General features: G+C 39.5%; 1 protein-coding gene across 1 annotated transcript in view; it reads left to right on the plus strand.

The window, feature by feature from the left end:
* Positions 1 to 13,525, plus strand: part of COL4A1 (collagen type IV alpha 1 chain) — a 122,941-nt gene that overhangs the window by 61,033 nt on the left and 48,383 nt on the right. Inside the window, exons 3-12 of the mRNA XM_048328302.1 lie at positions 7,872 to 7,961; positions 8,052 to 8,096; positions 9,622 to 9,666; positions 9,776 to 9,838; positions 9,940 to 9,993; positions 10,141 to 10,167; positions 11,490 to 11,573; positions 11,686 to 11,748; positions 12,346 to 12,381; positions 12,918 to 12,959. Of these exons, the coding sequence (XP_048184259.1) occupies positions 7,872 to 7,961; positions 8,052 to 8,096; positions 9,622 to 9,666; positions 9,776 to 9,838; positions 9,940 to 9,993; positions 10,141 to 10,167; positions 11,490 to 11,573; positions 11,686 to 11,748; positions 12,346 to 12,381; positions 12,918 to 12,959 (549 nt within the window). The remainder of the gene's footprint in view (positions 1 to 7,871; positions 7,962 to 8,051; positions 8,097 to 9,621; positions 9,667 to 9,775; positions 9,839 to 9,939; positions 9,994 to 10,140; positions 10,168 to 11,489; positions 11,574 to 11,685; positions 11,749 to 12,345; positions 12,382 to 12,917; positions 12,960 to 13,525) is intronic.

A 13,525-nucleotide genomic window follows, 5' to 3' on the forward strand; every position in this document is an offset into this window, starting at 1 on the left:
TGACTTCCTCCTGAAACGTCGTAAGCTGTGTTATTGAGTTGACTTTTTTTTTTTAATCAGAAAAAGTTTAAACACAAAGACAATGAACTACATACTTTGGTGTTAAACTGCCAAACTCTGTGCAGGCAGACTTCCACAGTTCAAGTTTGGTTGCTGTCTGTTGTCTTCTGCTCTCATTTTGTATTTCTGTACTTCATATACCATGCCCTCAATCATGCTATGAATAAGTATGTACCCCCTCAGCATCCCAGCTACTTCTGGATCTGTAACATTTATCTACACTGGAATGAAATATCACACAAAGCATACAGGAATGATATACATGTAAGCATAAGGAAATACTGAGAGCCTAAGGTAAGAGTGTACATGGCTCAAGAAGTCCTAAAATGTGAATTTTGTGCAGCTGCATTGAAAAAACTGACTACCACCTTTGGAAAAGGACGAATAACTATGGGGTGAGCAAGAAGAGGAATTACATGAAGAAGACTTGTTAAATTATGTAGGGAGGAGCTCTTACTTAAAGTTGGTTTAACTGAAATTGTATGATGTTGATAGGAAACCCAATTGCTTGACACCAATTAAATGATAGCCATGATTGGCTTTTGAATGTTAATTTTACTTCACTCATTTCTTATTCAACATCTGAATTTCTTTGAGACATACTGTATATCCATGCACTTGAGCACCAGCTAAGCACATGGATACTGATATGTAGGGAAAAGGATAATCAAAATTGTTATTTCTGTTTTTATGCTCCTGGGAAGCACTTAGCAGCTTCCTGAGGAATGTTCTGTGCAGCCATGAGCTGCCACAGAAATATGCTTTTGCTCTAAGCATTCTTTAGTGTTTAGGAGGCAGAGGCCCAGGCTCAGTCCCTGAACCTTAAACCTGAACAGCCCTCAGATTAAATGTTCTTATCAATGGAGTCGCTGTTGGAGGTTTGGGCTCATCTTGTATCAAGCTGCACAGGTTCTTCAGTGTTGTAAATTCATGATCCTTGAGAAAAGATACTTTCATAGTAGGAAGAATAATCCTGTCAGGGAGTGAAAAAACAGAATGAGATTTGGTGATCAGGGTGCCTGCCCTGTTGTACATGAACCTGTAAGGCACTGGCATTTGCACCATAAATAGGTGCTTCTCAGTGTCCTCCCCTCAAAATGCAGCCTGAGAGCTCATTTGACTGCAGTACTGAAGGAGTCCCACAGGTGAAAGTCACTGGGGAGGGAGCAAAGGGAGAAGGAGATGGCAGAATAAACACCATGGCAAAGAGGTCATGGATAAGAGAGTGCTCTTCCCCAGCTGCTGTTGGGATGGATCTTTGTTGTCGTACATGTCTGAGTTTAGCGTAGAGCAGCCCTGGTAGTGCTTGAAGTTGTTCAGGGCCTCATCCAGCCCACAGGCAGCATGACTGTGGAGCTGTGCAGGCCGTGTGAAATTGTCATGGTTCCTTCTGTTAGTCATGCCAAAAATGCTGCACTCATGTTTCTGTGGGACTGAGTTCTTTCAGACGCTTCCTGGCAATGCAAGAATCCAGATTTTGCTGACACCCCCTCTCTCTGCTTCAGCCCCCTCTTCCATTCTACATACAGTCAGGAACTCAGCCCCAAAACTTCTGGGTGAGCCAAGCTCTTTACAGAGCTCCTAAACAGATTCTTTGCATGTCTGCAGAGTTATGTTTGTGTAATTAATTACTTGTTACTTGTGTGGCTCCAGAATTGTATAGCTATACTGCAGATAGATTCTGCTGAAGAATGTGCAGTGGGAATTTTGTAATGTTAAACATCGTCAGTGCATTTGAGGACACACATCCTGTAAGCATATAGCAATAATTCTGCTTGACTGATATCCACTTCACACTTCCAATAAAACACTGAAAATGGTAAGTGCAGCTGAGGACAAACAGATGACATTTATTGTACATGTTTATTTTATTCCTGAAATATATTCAGGGCCAGTGCTCCCTCTGGTGGTTAAAAATACCATTTTAATAAAGAATTTATTATATCCTTTAATAAAGGATATTCCCCACATCTGTGTCTTCTCTAATGTAACACTGAACCAATTACAATTCTCTAACACATGTTTAAAGGAGTGTGGAAAGAAACACTGTGACTTGAGAGTATTACTCAAGTCGCACAATGCTGTTTCCCACTGCTTGCTGTGATTACTGGTCCAACACCTTGGAGCCGATTCACTTGAGTGCTCACAGTTACATCAGCTGAAGGAACAAATACAGAGCCTGCATTCACCTCTCATCTGGCTGGGGATAGTCTGGGTAGAAACCATGTAGTACATTGCAAAGCTGTTGTCCATTGCTGTGGATTTTATGAGGTCACACTGGACCATCAAGGTGTGATGACTGATTTGAATGGCAGGTTTTCCTGTTGACAGTCAGGCCCTTTTTTTTTTTTTTCTATTTGAAAACTGCATTGTCAGTTTTCATCTTGAAACAGTTGCATTACTTTGCCAAATATGCCCCTGGTAAAATTCCAGTTCGATGAACGTTAACTTTTGGGAACAGGAAAGCATGTGCATTTGTGAGAGGAATTCTGAGCTTATAACACGTTGGAGTCAGCAGTGACACTGGGCTGAAGACAGCCCTCTGGCATGGCCAAGGATTTGTTGGCTCCCTACTCAGTTTCCCTTGTGAAGGCACAGCTGAGGAGCTGTGGTGGATGAACTCCAGCAAACCCCACTGTGTTGGTGTGAGAAACTGCTCTTGCTGCCTTTCCACCTTGTGTCCTGCTATGTCCTCCTTGCATTGGTTTTGGCAGCTCCTCAGCTCACAGAGGCCAGACCAAGCTCAGTCACTAAAGAAAAGGGAGTAAATTTAATGAGTAGAACTGGTGCAGTGGAGGCTGAGGGAATCATGCTAGGTGATGTAAAGAAGGGTGAGGTGGCATCATCCCTTTAAAAGGAGGAGAAGAGCCACCTTTGCTGGGTAGATCAGTTTATTTGCCTTGTGACATCTTTCCCTTAGACTGAGTTTTATGCCTTTTCAGCTGAAGGACAGACTGTCCTGCCATTTCAGCTGCTGGGAGATCTCTGGCAGAGTCAAATGTTAAGAAATGAAGCATCTTTCAAATGACTTTGGAAGATCTGCACATTCTTATTCACCATGTGCCTGAGTCTCTGGAGAGCCTGAGAACATCATATTTGTACAGACACAGACACCCTGTGAGCCTGCACTTTGGGAAGCAGTTATTTATATCCATGTTACCAGTCTCTCAAGGCTAAAACCTCCCAGTCCAGCAGTCCCTAGGCAAAGTAATAGGGGAAATAATTTATAATGGGGTGGTGATTATTTCCTCCCCCTCAGCCCTTGATATATTACAGCTGAATCTTCTGAAATTACTTGTTTTATGTGACTCTCTTGCTTAGCAATTTGCAGTTGTTCTATGTGCCAAACAGCATTTTGTTGCTAATTTGGAAGGGTAGGTGTCAGAAAAAAACATCAGCCCATGCAGTTAAACTCTAATGTCTGTTTAGAAGTCCATTCAATTTTAATTTGAACTACCTAATGCCAAGGCATATCACAAAAGCTGAACTAACGCAGACATCTTGCTTATTAAATGAGTGCAGTGGTGACTGAGCACTTGCTGTCTTTTTACGTAGCAGCTTCACATTTCCAGCAGCTGAGTGGCAAAATATTCATTTTTGAGAGCTGAGTAATGTGTTCTCCTTTGTGCTTTCTGACAGCTTGCATTGAATCAGCAGAGGTACAGATGACATGGTTCCATCTGTTTTAATTTTTGAGTCTCATGAATTGATTTGTAAGAAGCAGAAGCTCTTTCAATATTACTTGCCAAGATTTTGCAGCTGTGAATATTGGAACTTGAACAATACATAACCCTTGCAGTCGGAGTCTCATGCTCTTCATGCATCACAGCTAGAAATCTCAGTGCTGAGTGAAAAATAACTGGGGTAGCAGTAAAGACCTGGCGCTTGCCAATTTAGGTAGTGTGTGTGCTTAATGAGTTGCAGCATAAATGTAGCACAAGCACTTACTGTTGGGCTGCTTGGCTGGAACATTGAGTGAAGAAAGGAACAGGCAGGCAAGCGGGGGAAGGATGCAGCTCAAGTGTTTCCTTGCAGTGCAAGCCATCTTCAGGACATACTCATGTCTGTTCTGTACAGCATAATGAGTGATAGCTTAGTCTGATCTTGAAGTTCTAAGTAAGCTCCTTTAGGTAGGAAAGCAGCAGTATAGCTGTTGTTACCTCAGTGATCTGTGGGGTCTGATCTACTCAGTGACATTAGGATACCCTTCAGTCATATGACTTTACAGTTTAAGGATGGTAGAGTTTCTGTACTTTCTTGTTCAGTGCAGATGCTCTGGGACTGATAGAATTTTACTGTAATTTAGTGTAGCATCACTGATGCAAAAAAAAATATGATGGAAGTTTGTACAAACTCAAACAGGAGTATTGAAGTAGAAGCTTTGTTAGTTAGTCCTTATAAGTGTTGGCACCACTAGTTTTCTAAGGCTATTGTAGAAAGAAGCAGACTGATACCTGGACTAAAGAAAGGGACTGGAACCCAGGAGACATCCCGAGGTCTGTTACTGAGTCTTGGTGGAACAGGTTGCCCTAACTTCTCTGAGTTTCCATGGGTGGTGTAGAGGAGTTAAATACCATTCATTGTGTAGCCTAAAACTGCAGAAATTTGGATTTCTTACACAATACTTGGTTTGGACTATTCACCCTGAACTTACTTTGCAGTAAAATCAAATGGAAAGGCAGAGTAGAGGCAGAGGTGTTCACAGTGTGTAAGTCCATGATTCCCTGTTAGAATAAGCAGCCAAGGCAGCAGGTTGCATGCAGAGAGGGATCCAGCAGCTCTCACACATTCAGTCTCCTTTATGTTTCCTTACCTCCCTCTAGCAAAAAGATGAGCTCAGTTCCAGTAAGAGGAATCATGAGTCTGTGGGTTTTGGGATGGTACAGACCTCCACATGCTCTGCAGTTGTGTTTTCCAGGGCTTGGAACATCCAGTACCTTGACTGGGTGTCCAGAAGTTCTGGACAAATAGCTGGTTGTTTTTCTTGTTGGCCTAACAGTTCAAGTCAGGAAAATAAAAATGTTTCCAGGGAAACCTGAATGTATCTTAGCTCAAAGTGACTTGGTATGGTCTCAACTCTGCTCCTCCAGCTGTTTTACCCCTCACACAGAGCAGCCGAGGAGGTTGAAGATAGCCTTAAGAGAATTGACTATAGTTGCCTTGGAAGTGCAAGTTTTTATGTATTTTAAGCCTTTAGGTAACCTTTTTGGCCGGCTGAAGCAGTCGTTCCCTTAGGAAGTGATTTACAGGCACGTTAAGGCCCTTGTACAGTTCCAGATTTATCTAAGGGAGCCTTAGACTAAGTGAAAATCCGATCTGTAAACCTCAGGTTTAACTTTCCTTAAGAATAGAGGAAAGACTCTTTTCCGGTGTTGCAGGGTGCAGTGGTTCAAAGTGTGGTGAAATCCTCAGGGACAGAACTTCTGGGTGCAGAAAGTATCAGCCATGTTAACATGACTGATGTGAGTCACATATGTTACACATGAGGCATATTTCTCTGTGGGTTTCAAAATAATTTGTTTTCTTCTCATTTGCACACGTTGTACATTCTTTCAGCAGTGGAAGATCCTGTTGTATGTACTTGAATGTCTTCTCCTTCCTTAGCCTATCTTGCAGAAGGTCATGAGAGCAAGTGCCCAGGGTTCAGTGTGAAGTTCTGGTCTGAATGACATAACAACTGATTTTGTAGAAGTACACTTGTGATAACAGTGCAAATTAACCGGTCAAAGTATGGGTTTATGTAATTTCTTTAACTTACAGATATATTTCAGATTGTTAATTATTTCAACATTCATTCAGAGACCTGCATCATGATGAGTTCTTCCTTAAAATATTTTTCAAAACAATTTTAGTTACTTTAGAACTTGGACTTTGTACCTCTACAGCTGACCTAGAAACATATTTCTCCAGCTGTTCTGATGTTTGCTTTGTTTTGCTTTGTTTTCTGGTCTAACACACTGCTTCAGATTTGGGTTACCAGCGAACTTTATTCTCAAACCATGATAAAGAATATTTATTGGGAATGAAATAGGGGAGATCATGCCATTTCAGCACTTCAAGGAAAAACTGACTGTTTGCTCAGAAAGTACTCTTTTATTGAAAAATTTTGTTTTTATGGGAAGAAGGAAAGGAGAAACAGCAGGATAATTTTTTCTGTCAGGAATTATTAATAAATTAATGTTGTTTTGATTTTATTTTCTCATGCTCTTATAATCTCTGAGTTTTGTCCCTTCCTCCTTGGCCCTGCTCTTCATACCCATCAATAATGCCCCTTCCCCCTTGTCTCTTCATTTTAACAAAATCCTGGACAAGGAACTAAAAAACAACATCAACCCACTAACTCCACAAGTCTTCCAATTCCTCTCATCTTCTGACACTATAGCACCATGTCTGTTGGTTGTCACTCAGTTTCCTCTGCCTGCGTGTCATAACTTTTTCTTTGCAAGAGGCCTGTTACACTTCCTGGACAGATGAGCTCTCCAAGACTCAGATGTTCTTATGTGGGCTCAAGTCCTCAGATGACCTCTAAGTAGCCAGCATATTTCTGGGAGTCTTTGTCCTGAGCAAACAGGAGAAAAGTTTATTGTTAATCGCCATCCTGAAATCAAATACTGAATTGGTTGTTAATCACAAATTGCAATTTCATCTCTCACTGTTTTGCTGAAAATACTTAAATCTCTGCAGTGTCCCTTTATGTGTTTCGAACTTTGTTAATGTTATTTTCTTTTTGCTATCCTTTGAAAATTGCTGTGTTTTGAGTTTCTAAAGCAGGTGCCATGTTTTTTAGCCATTTTTCAAACTTGTAAAACTTCTTCTTTTTGCAGTTTCGCACTAACATTTTATTCATCCAATATTCCCACAGTTTTTGGCAGTATGAAGTGTTTCTGCTTGTTTCATATCACACCTCGAAAGGACAACTCTGGTTACTTCCTGCATGGAACAAGTGGCTTTTGATTTGCTTCATTTACTGTTTCCAGGAATTGACATGCTTAAGTTTTTCCCCCTCTCCCTACGTGTAGATTTTGCATCCTTTATTTAGACAGTGTTCCTCTTGGTTTCACTGGGAGTCCAAATATAGTTGAATGTCTAATACCTGCAATATTGATCTAGAGTGTGGATAGGTTTTCTGCCTCTAAATTTATCTGATTTAAATACATTTGGAGTTGTAGGGAGAGGAACAACACAGGTGTCCCCTACAGCATTAAAGCAGAATCAAAAGGATGACACATAAAATCTGTGTGTTCAGCTTCTTGGGAAGATCCTGTATCTCGAAGCAACCTGTCTCTGAACCACCCTGAAATTTTAAGTGACAAACCTGGTCTCCAAAACTTGCTGCTGTGAGTGGTGTATAAGAAAAGTGGTAATTACCCTTCCTACACTAGTTGACCAAAAAGTGATATTTGTGGTTTTCAGGAATTTAGTTGCTGATTTGGGCTGTTAGATTTTCTACTGGGATTTAGCAGTACCGCTGGAGGAATGCAGGTAGGTTTTATTAGAGGGAAGGTGACCTTCCTGATCCCAGGAGAATAAACCTGCTATGAACAGTGCTATCCAGAAAAAAAAAGGTTTGATTAGCATTTAAAGAGTGCTTTTCTGTTATGCCACACTCAGCCCCTGCCAATCTATTATTGAGCCATAAATATTTCTTAATTTATAATAATCCTTCTTTCAAGTACCAACATGAACTCTTTGCTGTCACATATAGCTTCTTACCACTTAACAGGTTCCTTGAGCACAGAAATGGGATTTGTGAGTTACTTGAAGAAGGAGCTTCAGTTGTGTAGTTGCTAATTAGTTTTTTTCTTCCACAGGGAGAAAGAGGCTTGCCAGGACTACAGGGTGTGATTGGGTTTCCTGGAATGCAAGGACCTGAAGGTCCCCCTGGGCCACCAGGGCTTAAGGTAAGAACTGAAGCTTTAGTATTCAAAACAATCAGATTTCCCTAAATTGTTGTCCCAAGAAAAGATAAAGTTTTCTCTTTTCCTTTTCAGGGTGATACTGGAGAACCAGGACTGCCAGGAACAAAGGGAACAAGAGTGAGTTCTACCTTACTTTCTTGCAATTATGATGTCTTTGGGTTTATATGACTTTAACTCTCTGTGTCTGCCTTCATGTGCAAGAGGAAGTCTGTGTTAGTGAATGACATCCCCTTATGCTGCACAATAATTTCAAAATTTTCACTTTTACCTTTGAACTTCTTGCTGCATTGGGCAGCCAATACCTTTATTCATTTGAATTTTTACCTGATACTCATCACTGCATCAACAGCAATAGTTTTAATATGCCTTTGATATCTTCCTGGCATACCAAAAGGCTTTGTTCCAGCCTCAGAATGTACCAACCTTATTTCCTCTTGCAAAACTCTCCTTTATTATCCATCTAAACTTGAAGCACTCCAGCAGAGAAGCTGACACACTCATGAGCACATGTGGGCTAAAACTGTGCACAAGATACAGAGCAAATTAAAGCCAGGGACAGATTTCTTAGCTTTGCTAGAAGAGACTCTGAATACCTGTGATCTTCCTGTTATTTCTGGTTAATGGGGCACTTACATAGCACTTCTTTTAGCATATTATATTGGCCAGGGCCGTGCCTTTTGGGGTTTTGTGAGGTGCCAAGCTCTTTCTGAGCATTTTCACATTTCCTAACATCATGATGAAAGAGGATTCAAATGACTTGGCCAGTAATGATGCATACATTTTCAGCTATACCCTCTTGCTCACAGATTCTCAAAATGCCATCTTGGTTTTGTTCTCCATTTGCCTGCAGTTGCTGCAGCAGATAGAATTTACTGAAGTAAGTGCAGTTTATGAGGTGTTACAGAGAGGGTATTCTGCTAGATCAAGAATTCCATATTTGAATCCACGATGCCCATGTTAACTTGGGGTATCCTGAGTTAATGTAAATTGGCATCTCCTGTATTTGTTTGCTGCAGAGTAAGTAAAATGTATTTTAGCAATTATAAAGTTTTGAAAGATGCAAACACACTATCTGAGCTCAGGATTCCCATACATCTTTTCTGCTTCATAATACATGTTTTAGGAAATGCTGCATGGATAAGTAAGATGATAGGATGAAAATGATGTGCCAACTTAAATGCCTGATTCATTACACTGAAGAACTGTTCAAGGAGAAAGAATTATCTCAGCCTGATAGGATTTTTGATAATAAGAAAGAATTGATACACTGATGACTATGAAGGATAGAGAAGCATCTTTACGGTGTGTTGACATTATCTTCTGCTATGAAGAGATACCTACAGTAAATTAGTTTTGGGAACAATGTTTGTGAGAAAGCAACACCTATTCCCTTTTACCTCTACATGAGGCTCTGATCTAGTTCCTACTGCTTAAAAAGTTAAAGAAATATAAAAGGTTGCTTTCATTTATTCATTACTAAGGTGACATATTTGAGAGGTTTTGAAGATTAGAGCTATTTTGTCAAGGAAGTTTAAATGCTACAGGTTTTTACTGTCAGCATTGGAGATGCAAGTTGGGCTGCAGCTTGTCCTTGGTGTTTTGTGGATTTGTCATTTCAGTTTGTGTTTTTTCTCAATTGCAGGGCCCCCCAGGAGCATCAGGCTTTCCAGGAAACCCAGGCCTTCCTGTACGTATGAAGTACATATGTTTTTACAAAGAATATCAAACTTTTAGTCATGACATCTGACCTGGGTTATTCCTAATATTGCTAATTTCTTTACTTTCTTTTCATGTAGGGCATTCCTGGACAAGATGGCCCTCCTGGTCCACCTGGCATTCCAGGATGTAATGGCACAAAGGTGACATTTACATATGTTTATAACAGCATCTCTGTGTTGAAATAAAAACACCTCTCATGCATGTGTTCCCTAAACAAAACTGATTTCTCTGTTCCCCTTAGGGTGAAAGAGGTCCAGTAGGTCCCCCAGGTTTACCAGGACTGACTGGAAGTATAGTAAGTAGATTCTTTCCTGCTTGATTCACATTTTTTAATGCTGACTCTTGAAATGCAAATATAACTATAGGAAATGATACAGAGTTTAAGATACAATATATACAACATTGAGGAGCAATAACAACAAATATGTCTGTGTTTTCACAGGGACCTCCAGGACCTCCTGGCATGAAGGTACATTTTACTCTTAAGTGTATTCATATCCTGCTTCTAACAATAAGAATTGGTGTGATCTCTACATCCTCTAAGACTAGCAGTCTTTACCTAAGGACTGAAAAATTCTATTACCTTGTCTCACTTTGTACTCTGTTTTGCAATCCCACTAAATAAAGACAGTGGGGTAGCCTCCCCACCTAATAACAACTGAACATAAGTGTTGTTGCATGCAGGTCTTAAAAGGGTGAGTATTATATGGATTACAACAGAAAAAAAGTAGTACATATCATTGGTAATTATAAACATTATGGTGGCCACCTAATTGTGTATAAAGATTTAGACAGGTTTTATGATTCAAACATTTGGTTTTATATTGGCATTTGATTTAACTAAAAGGTTTCACATGGATAATGTTTGTGGAAGAAGGTCATATACCCCACAATATGAGAACCATACTCATACACATACTAAACAGTTTTCATAAAGAAAAAAGATCAGGCTAGCTAACTAGGTATCTGAGTGCATTTTGTGAACTGGAGAATGAAGCATTGAAAGACATGAGAGAGCTTTTTGTCTTTAAAATGAGCAGATATTATTTGGAACCATAAGCTCAATATAAGTCTAAATGTTATCTCAAATTTGTAATGACATGACAACCCAAGTTATAAAATGTCCATTTCTCTTGCTCTCATGTGGGAAGAGCTGACTCATTCTAGAAACAGTACTCAGATATTTCTTCCCTAAGCATGTATGCATAGGTACAAGACTGAAATAAAATCACTTACAGTGTTGTAACTTTGTACAAAAACACAGGAAAAACAGGATCTTTGACTCTCAAAAGAAGGGACGTAAAGAAATGGATGGTGGTCAGAATAGTTTTCTGAAGTAAGACTAAGTGTATTCCTTTCCTGAGGACAAAGAACACCGTAAATGGCCTTTATGTAAAAATTAGGTGTAAGCATGAAGATTTGAGCCTGGAAAAGAGATTGTGAGGGTACCACTTCTCTCAACAGCCAGGTCAGATGCTCCAGTTGTGTGGTGACACTGTAGTAGCGATAGATTTAATGGAAAAATCATTCCAACTGCCATTACAATACAGGAAATGAGATATGAAGGTAGTTTTGGTACTGGAATCTCTTCAGGTGGCTTTAAAGTACATTTGGCAATTAAGGTTTTAACTTTAATATCTCTATGTTTCAGCTGAATTAAAAGAAATAAGGTGATTTTTTTAAGTCAGCTTCCCAAACGATTCCAAAGTATGCATAGCTACAACTTTCCTCTCCTAGTGGGTTTGAATGTATTTGAATTCATGTTAAAGACTTACTCTTTTCTTATTTTAGGGAGATCCAGGTGAAGTGATTGGTCCTGTACATCCTGGAGTGCTAAAAGGTGAAAAAGGGTTTCCTGGCCAACCTGGACTGCCTGTAAGTCTAAATGATGTTTGAATAGAAGTGAGTTTCAATTAAAATTATATCAGTATCATGAAATTACCATGTAAATATCACTTTCTTATGACACCATTTGAATATTTCATAGGGTCCACCAGGAGCTTCAGGGTTTCAGGGGCCAATGGGGCCGCAAGGTCCTCCAGGAGAGCCAGTAAGTTTCCTTTCATGGTGATTTGCGCTTCAGTTACAGATCTTTATTACAGGAGTGTCCTAGAAGGTGTGTGTAGCAGGTCTTGGTTGGGATTTGGGAAAGATAGCATGTGGTGCCAGGCTTCATGTTCAGCCTTCTGAACTCTACCATGGCAGAAATTACTGGGCAACACGGGTTGTCAGTAGCAGCTGCTCCTACAGTCCTCTTCTTGCACTCTTGGAGGGTATTTTTGTGGGGGAGAGACTATAACTGTTGGTCCTCCTTTCCTCTCTTTCCCAATTTAATTAAGAAAATAAACTACATACCAAGCATTCAGATCAAAATCCAAATGTTTGCTGAGGTTATTTTTATGGGTGGCAGCACTGAGTGTTACCGTGGAAGCACGTTATCATCTATTTGTTATTATGATAATTAATGAGATATCTCAGACAGATTGTTATTATTTTTTATTCAAGTTGTGAATAATGCACAGCAAGAGAAAAATGAAATTACTGGGTTTAATAAAAAGATTTGCCTTTCTGCTGTTTTCATAGAATAAGGCATTATTCCACTTAGTGTACTCTACACATGTGCATGCTAAAATGTGTTGTCTTGTAGGGTCCCCCAGGGGCACCAGGACTTCCAGGCGAGAAGGTAAGACTCTTTAATACAAATATGAAGTCTATCTATTTATTTTGCATACCAGATCCTGACAACTCTGGAAAATAATGGTCCTAAAGTTGTGGGGTTTTTACACTTTGGGATCTATTTGTGTGTCTTAATGGACATCACAAAAAGAGAACTTTACCACTTTTTTTTCAAATTTGTCTAGCTCTGTTATCTCACTTGGTCAAATTAGTAGTAATTACAGCATTCTATGTTTTTTTGAATTCATTTTAAAATGTCAACATTTTCACTGAAGTGTTGGGTAAAAGAGCGTATTGACAATAAAATTATCTGATAAATTTCAATCAGTTTTTTCACAAGTTGCTGTGACACCTGGCTTAAAAAACAGCAGGGAGGTTAGGACATGATTATTTATTTGTTTCACACGTGTTTAAAAGACATATTCTGTGTTTTATATTCTCCCTTAGCATTTGATGTGTACATAATACCTTCATATGTTTATATGTATGCACCTATGCACTGCTGATAAAAATTGACTAAGTGTGTGTAATTTACATTTTCAGGGCTATATGGGCTTGGGCTTTCAGGGTCCCAAAGGTGAAAAGGTAGGTCTCTTGTAAACGTCTGGAGAACAACTGTCAGAAATATTCCTGATACTGTGTTTTAAATAAAGAAAACCGTTGAAATCAATCAATGGAGAAAATCAGCGTTGTAATTTTTGGAAGACTCGAGTAAATCTGTAACTTACGCCTAAGTAAACAAAAGTTGTGAGCAGTTACAGACTTTTTTAATGATGATGTTATACCTGACAGTAATTTAGATCACCATCCTGTTTTTCAGCTGTGCCTGGAAAGCTACTTTAATTTGCACTAGGCAGATCTGGAAACATTTATTCTGTATATTAGGACTCACCATGAGATTTTTTTTTAAATCTGTTTAGTTCTAAGGGATGAGACTTAATGTGCTTTTCAGAATGATCAGAATTAATTGTGGTGGGACTCCAAGGCCTGTCTGCCTTATTTTGGTTTGGTAATGTACACATTTGAAGCAGATATTTCAGTTGTCCCCTTTTATTGTGTTATGACACAACCAGGAAGAGGTTTAAGAGCACACAGACTGGTTTACTTTTGAATGAATCTAAGCCAAAAGATGTGCTCCAGGATCCCATTTA

Source organism: Corvus hawaiiensis, chromosome 2, assembly GCF_020740725.1.
Source record: "Corvus hawaiiensis isolate bCorHaw1 chromosome 2, bCorHaw1.pri.cur, whole genome shotgun sequence".
Lineage (NCBI taxonomy): Eukaryota > Metazoa > Chordata > Aves > Passeriformes > Corvidae > Corvus > Corvus hawaiiensis.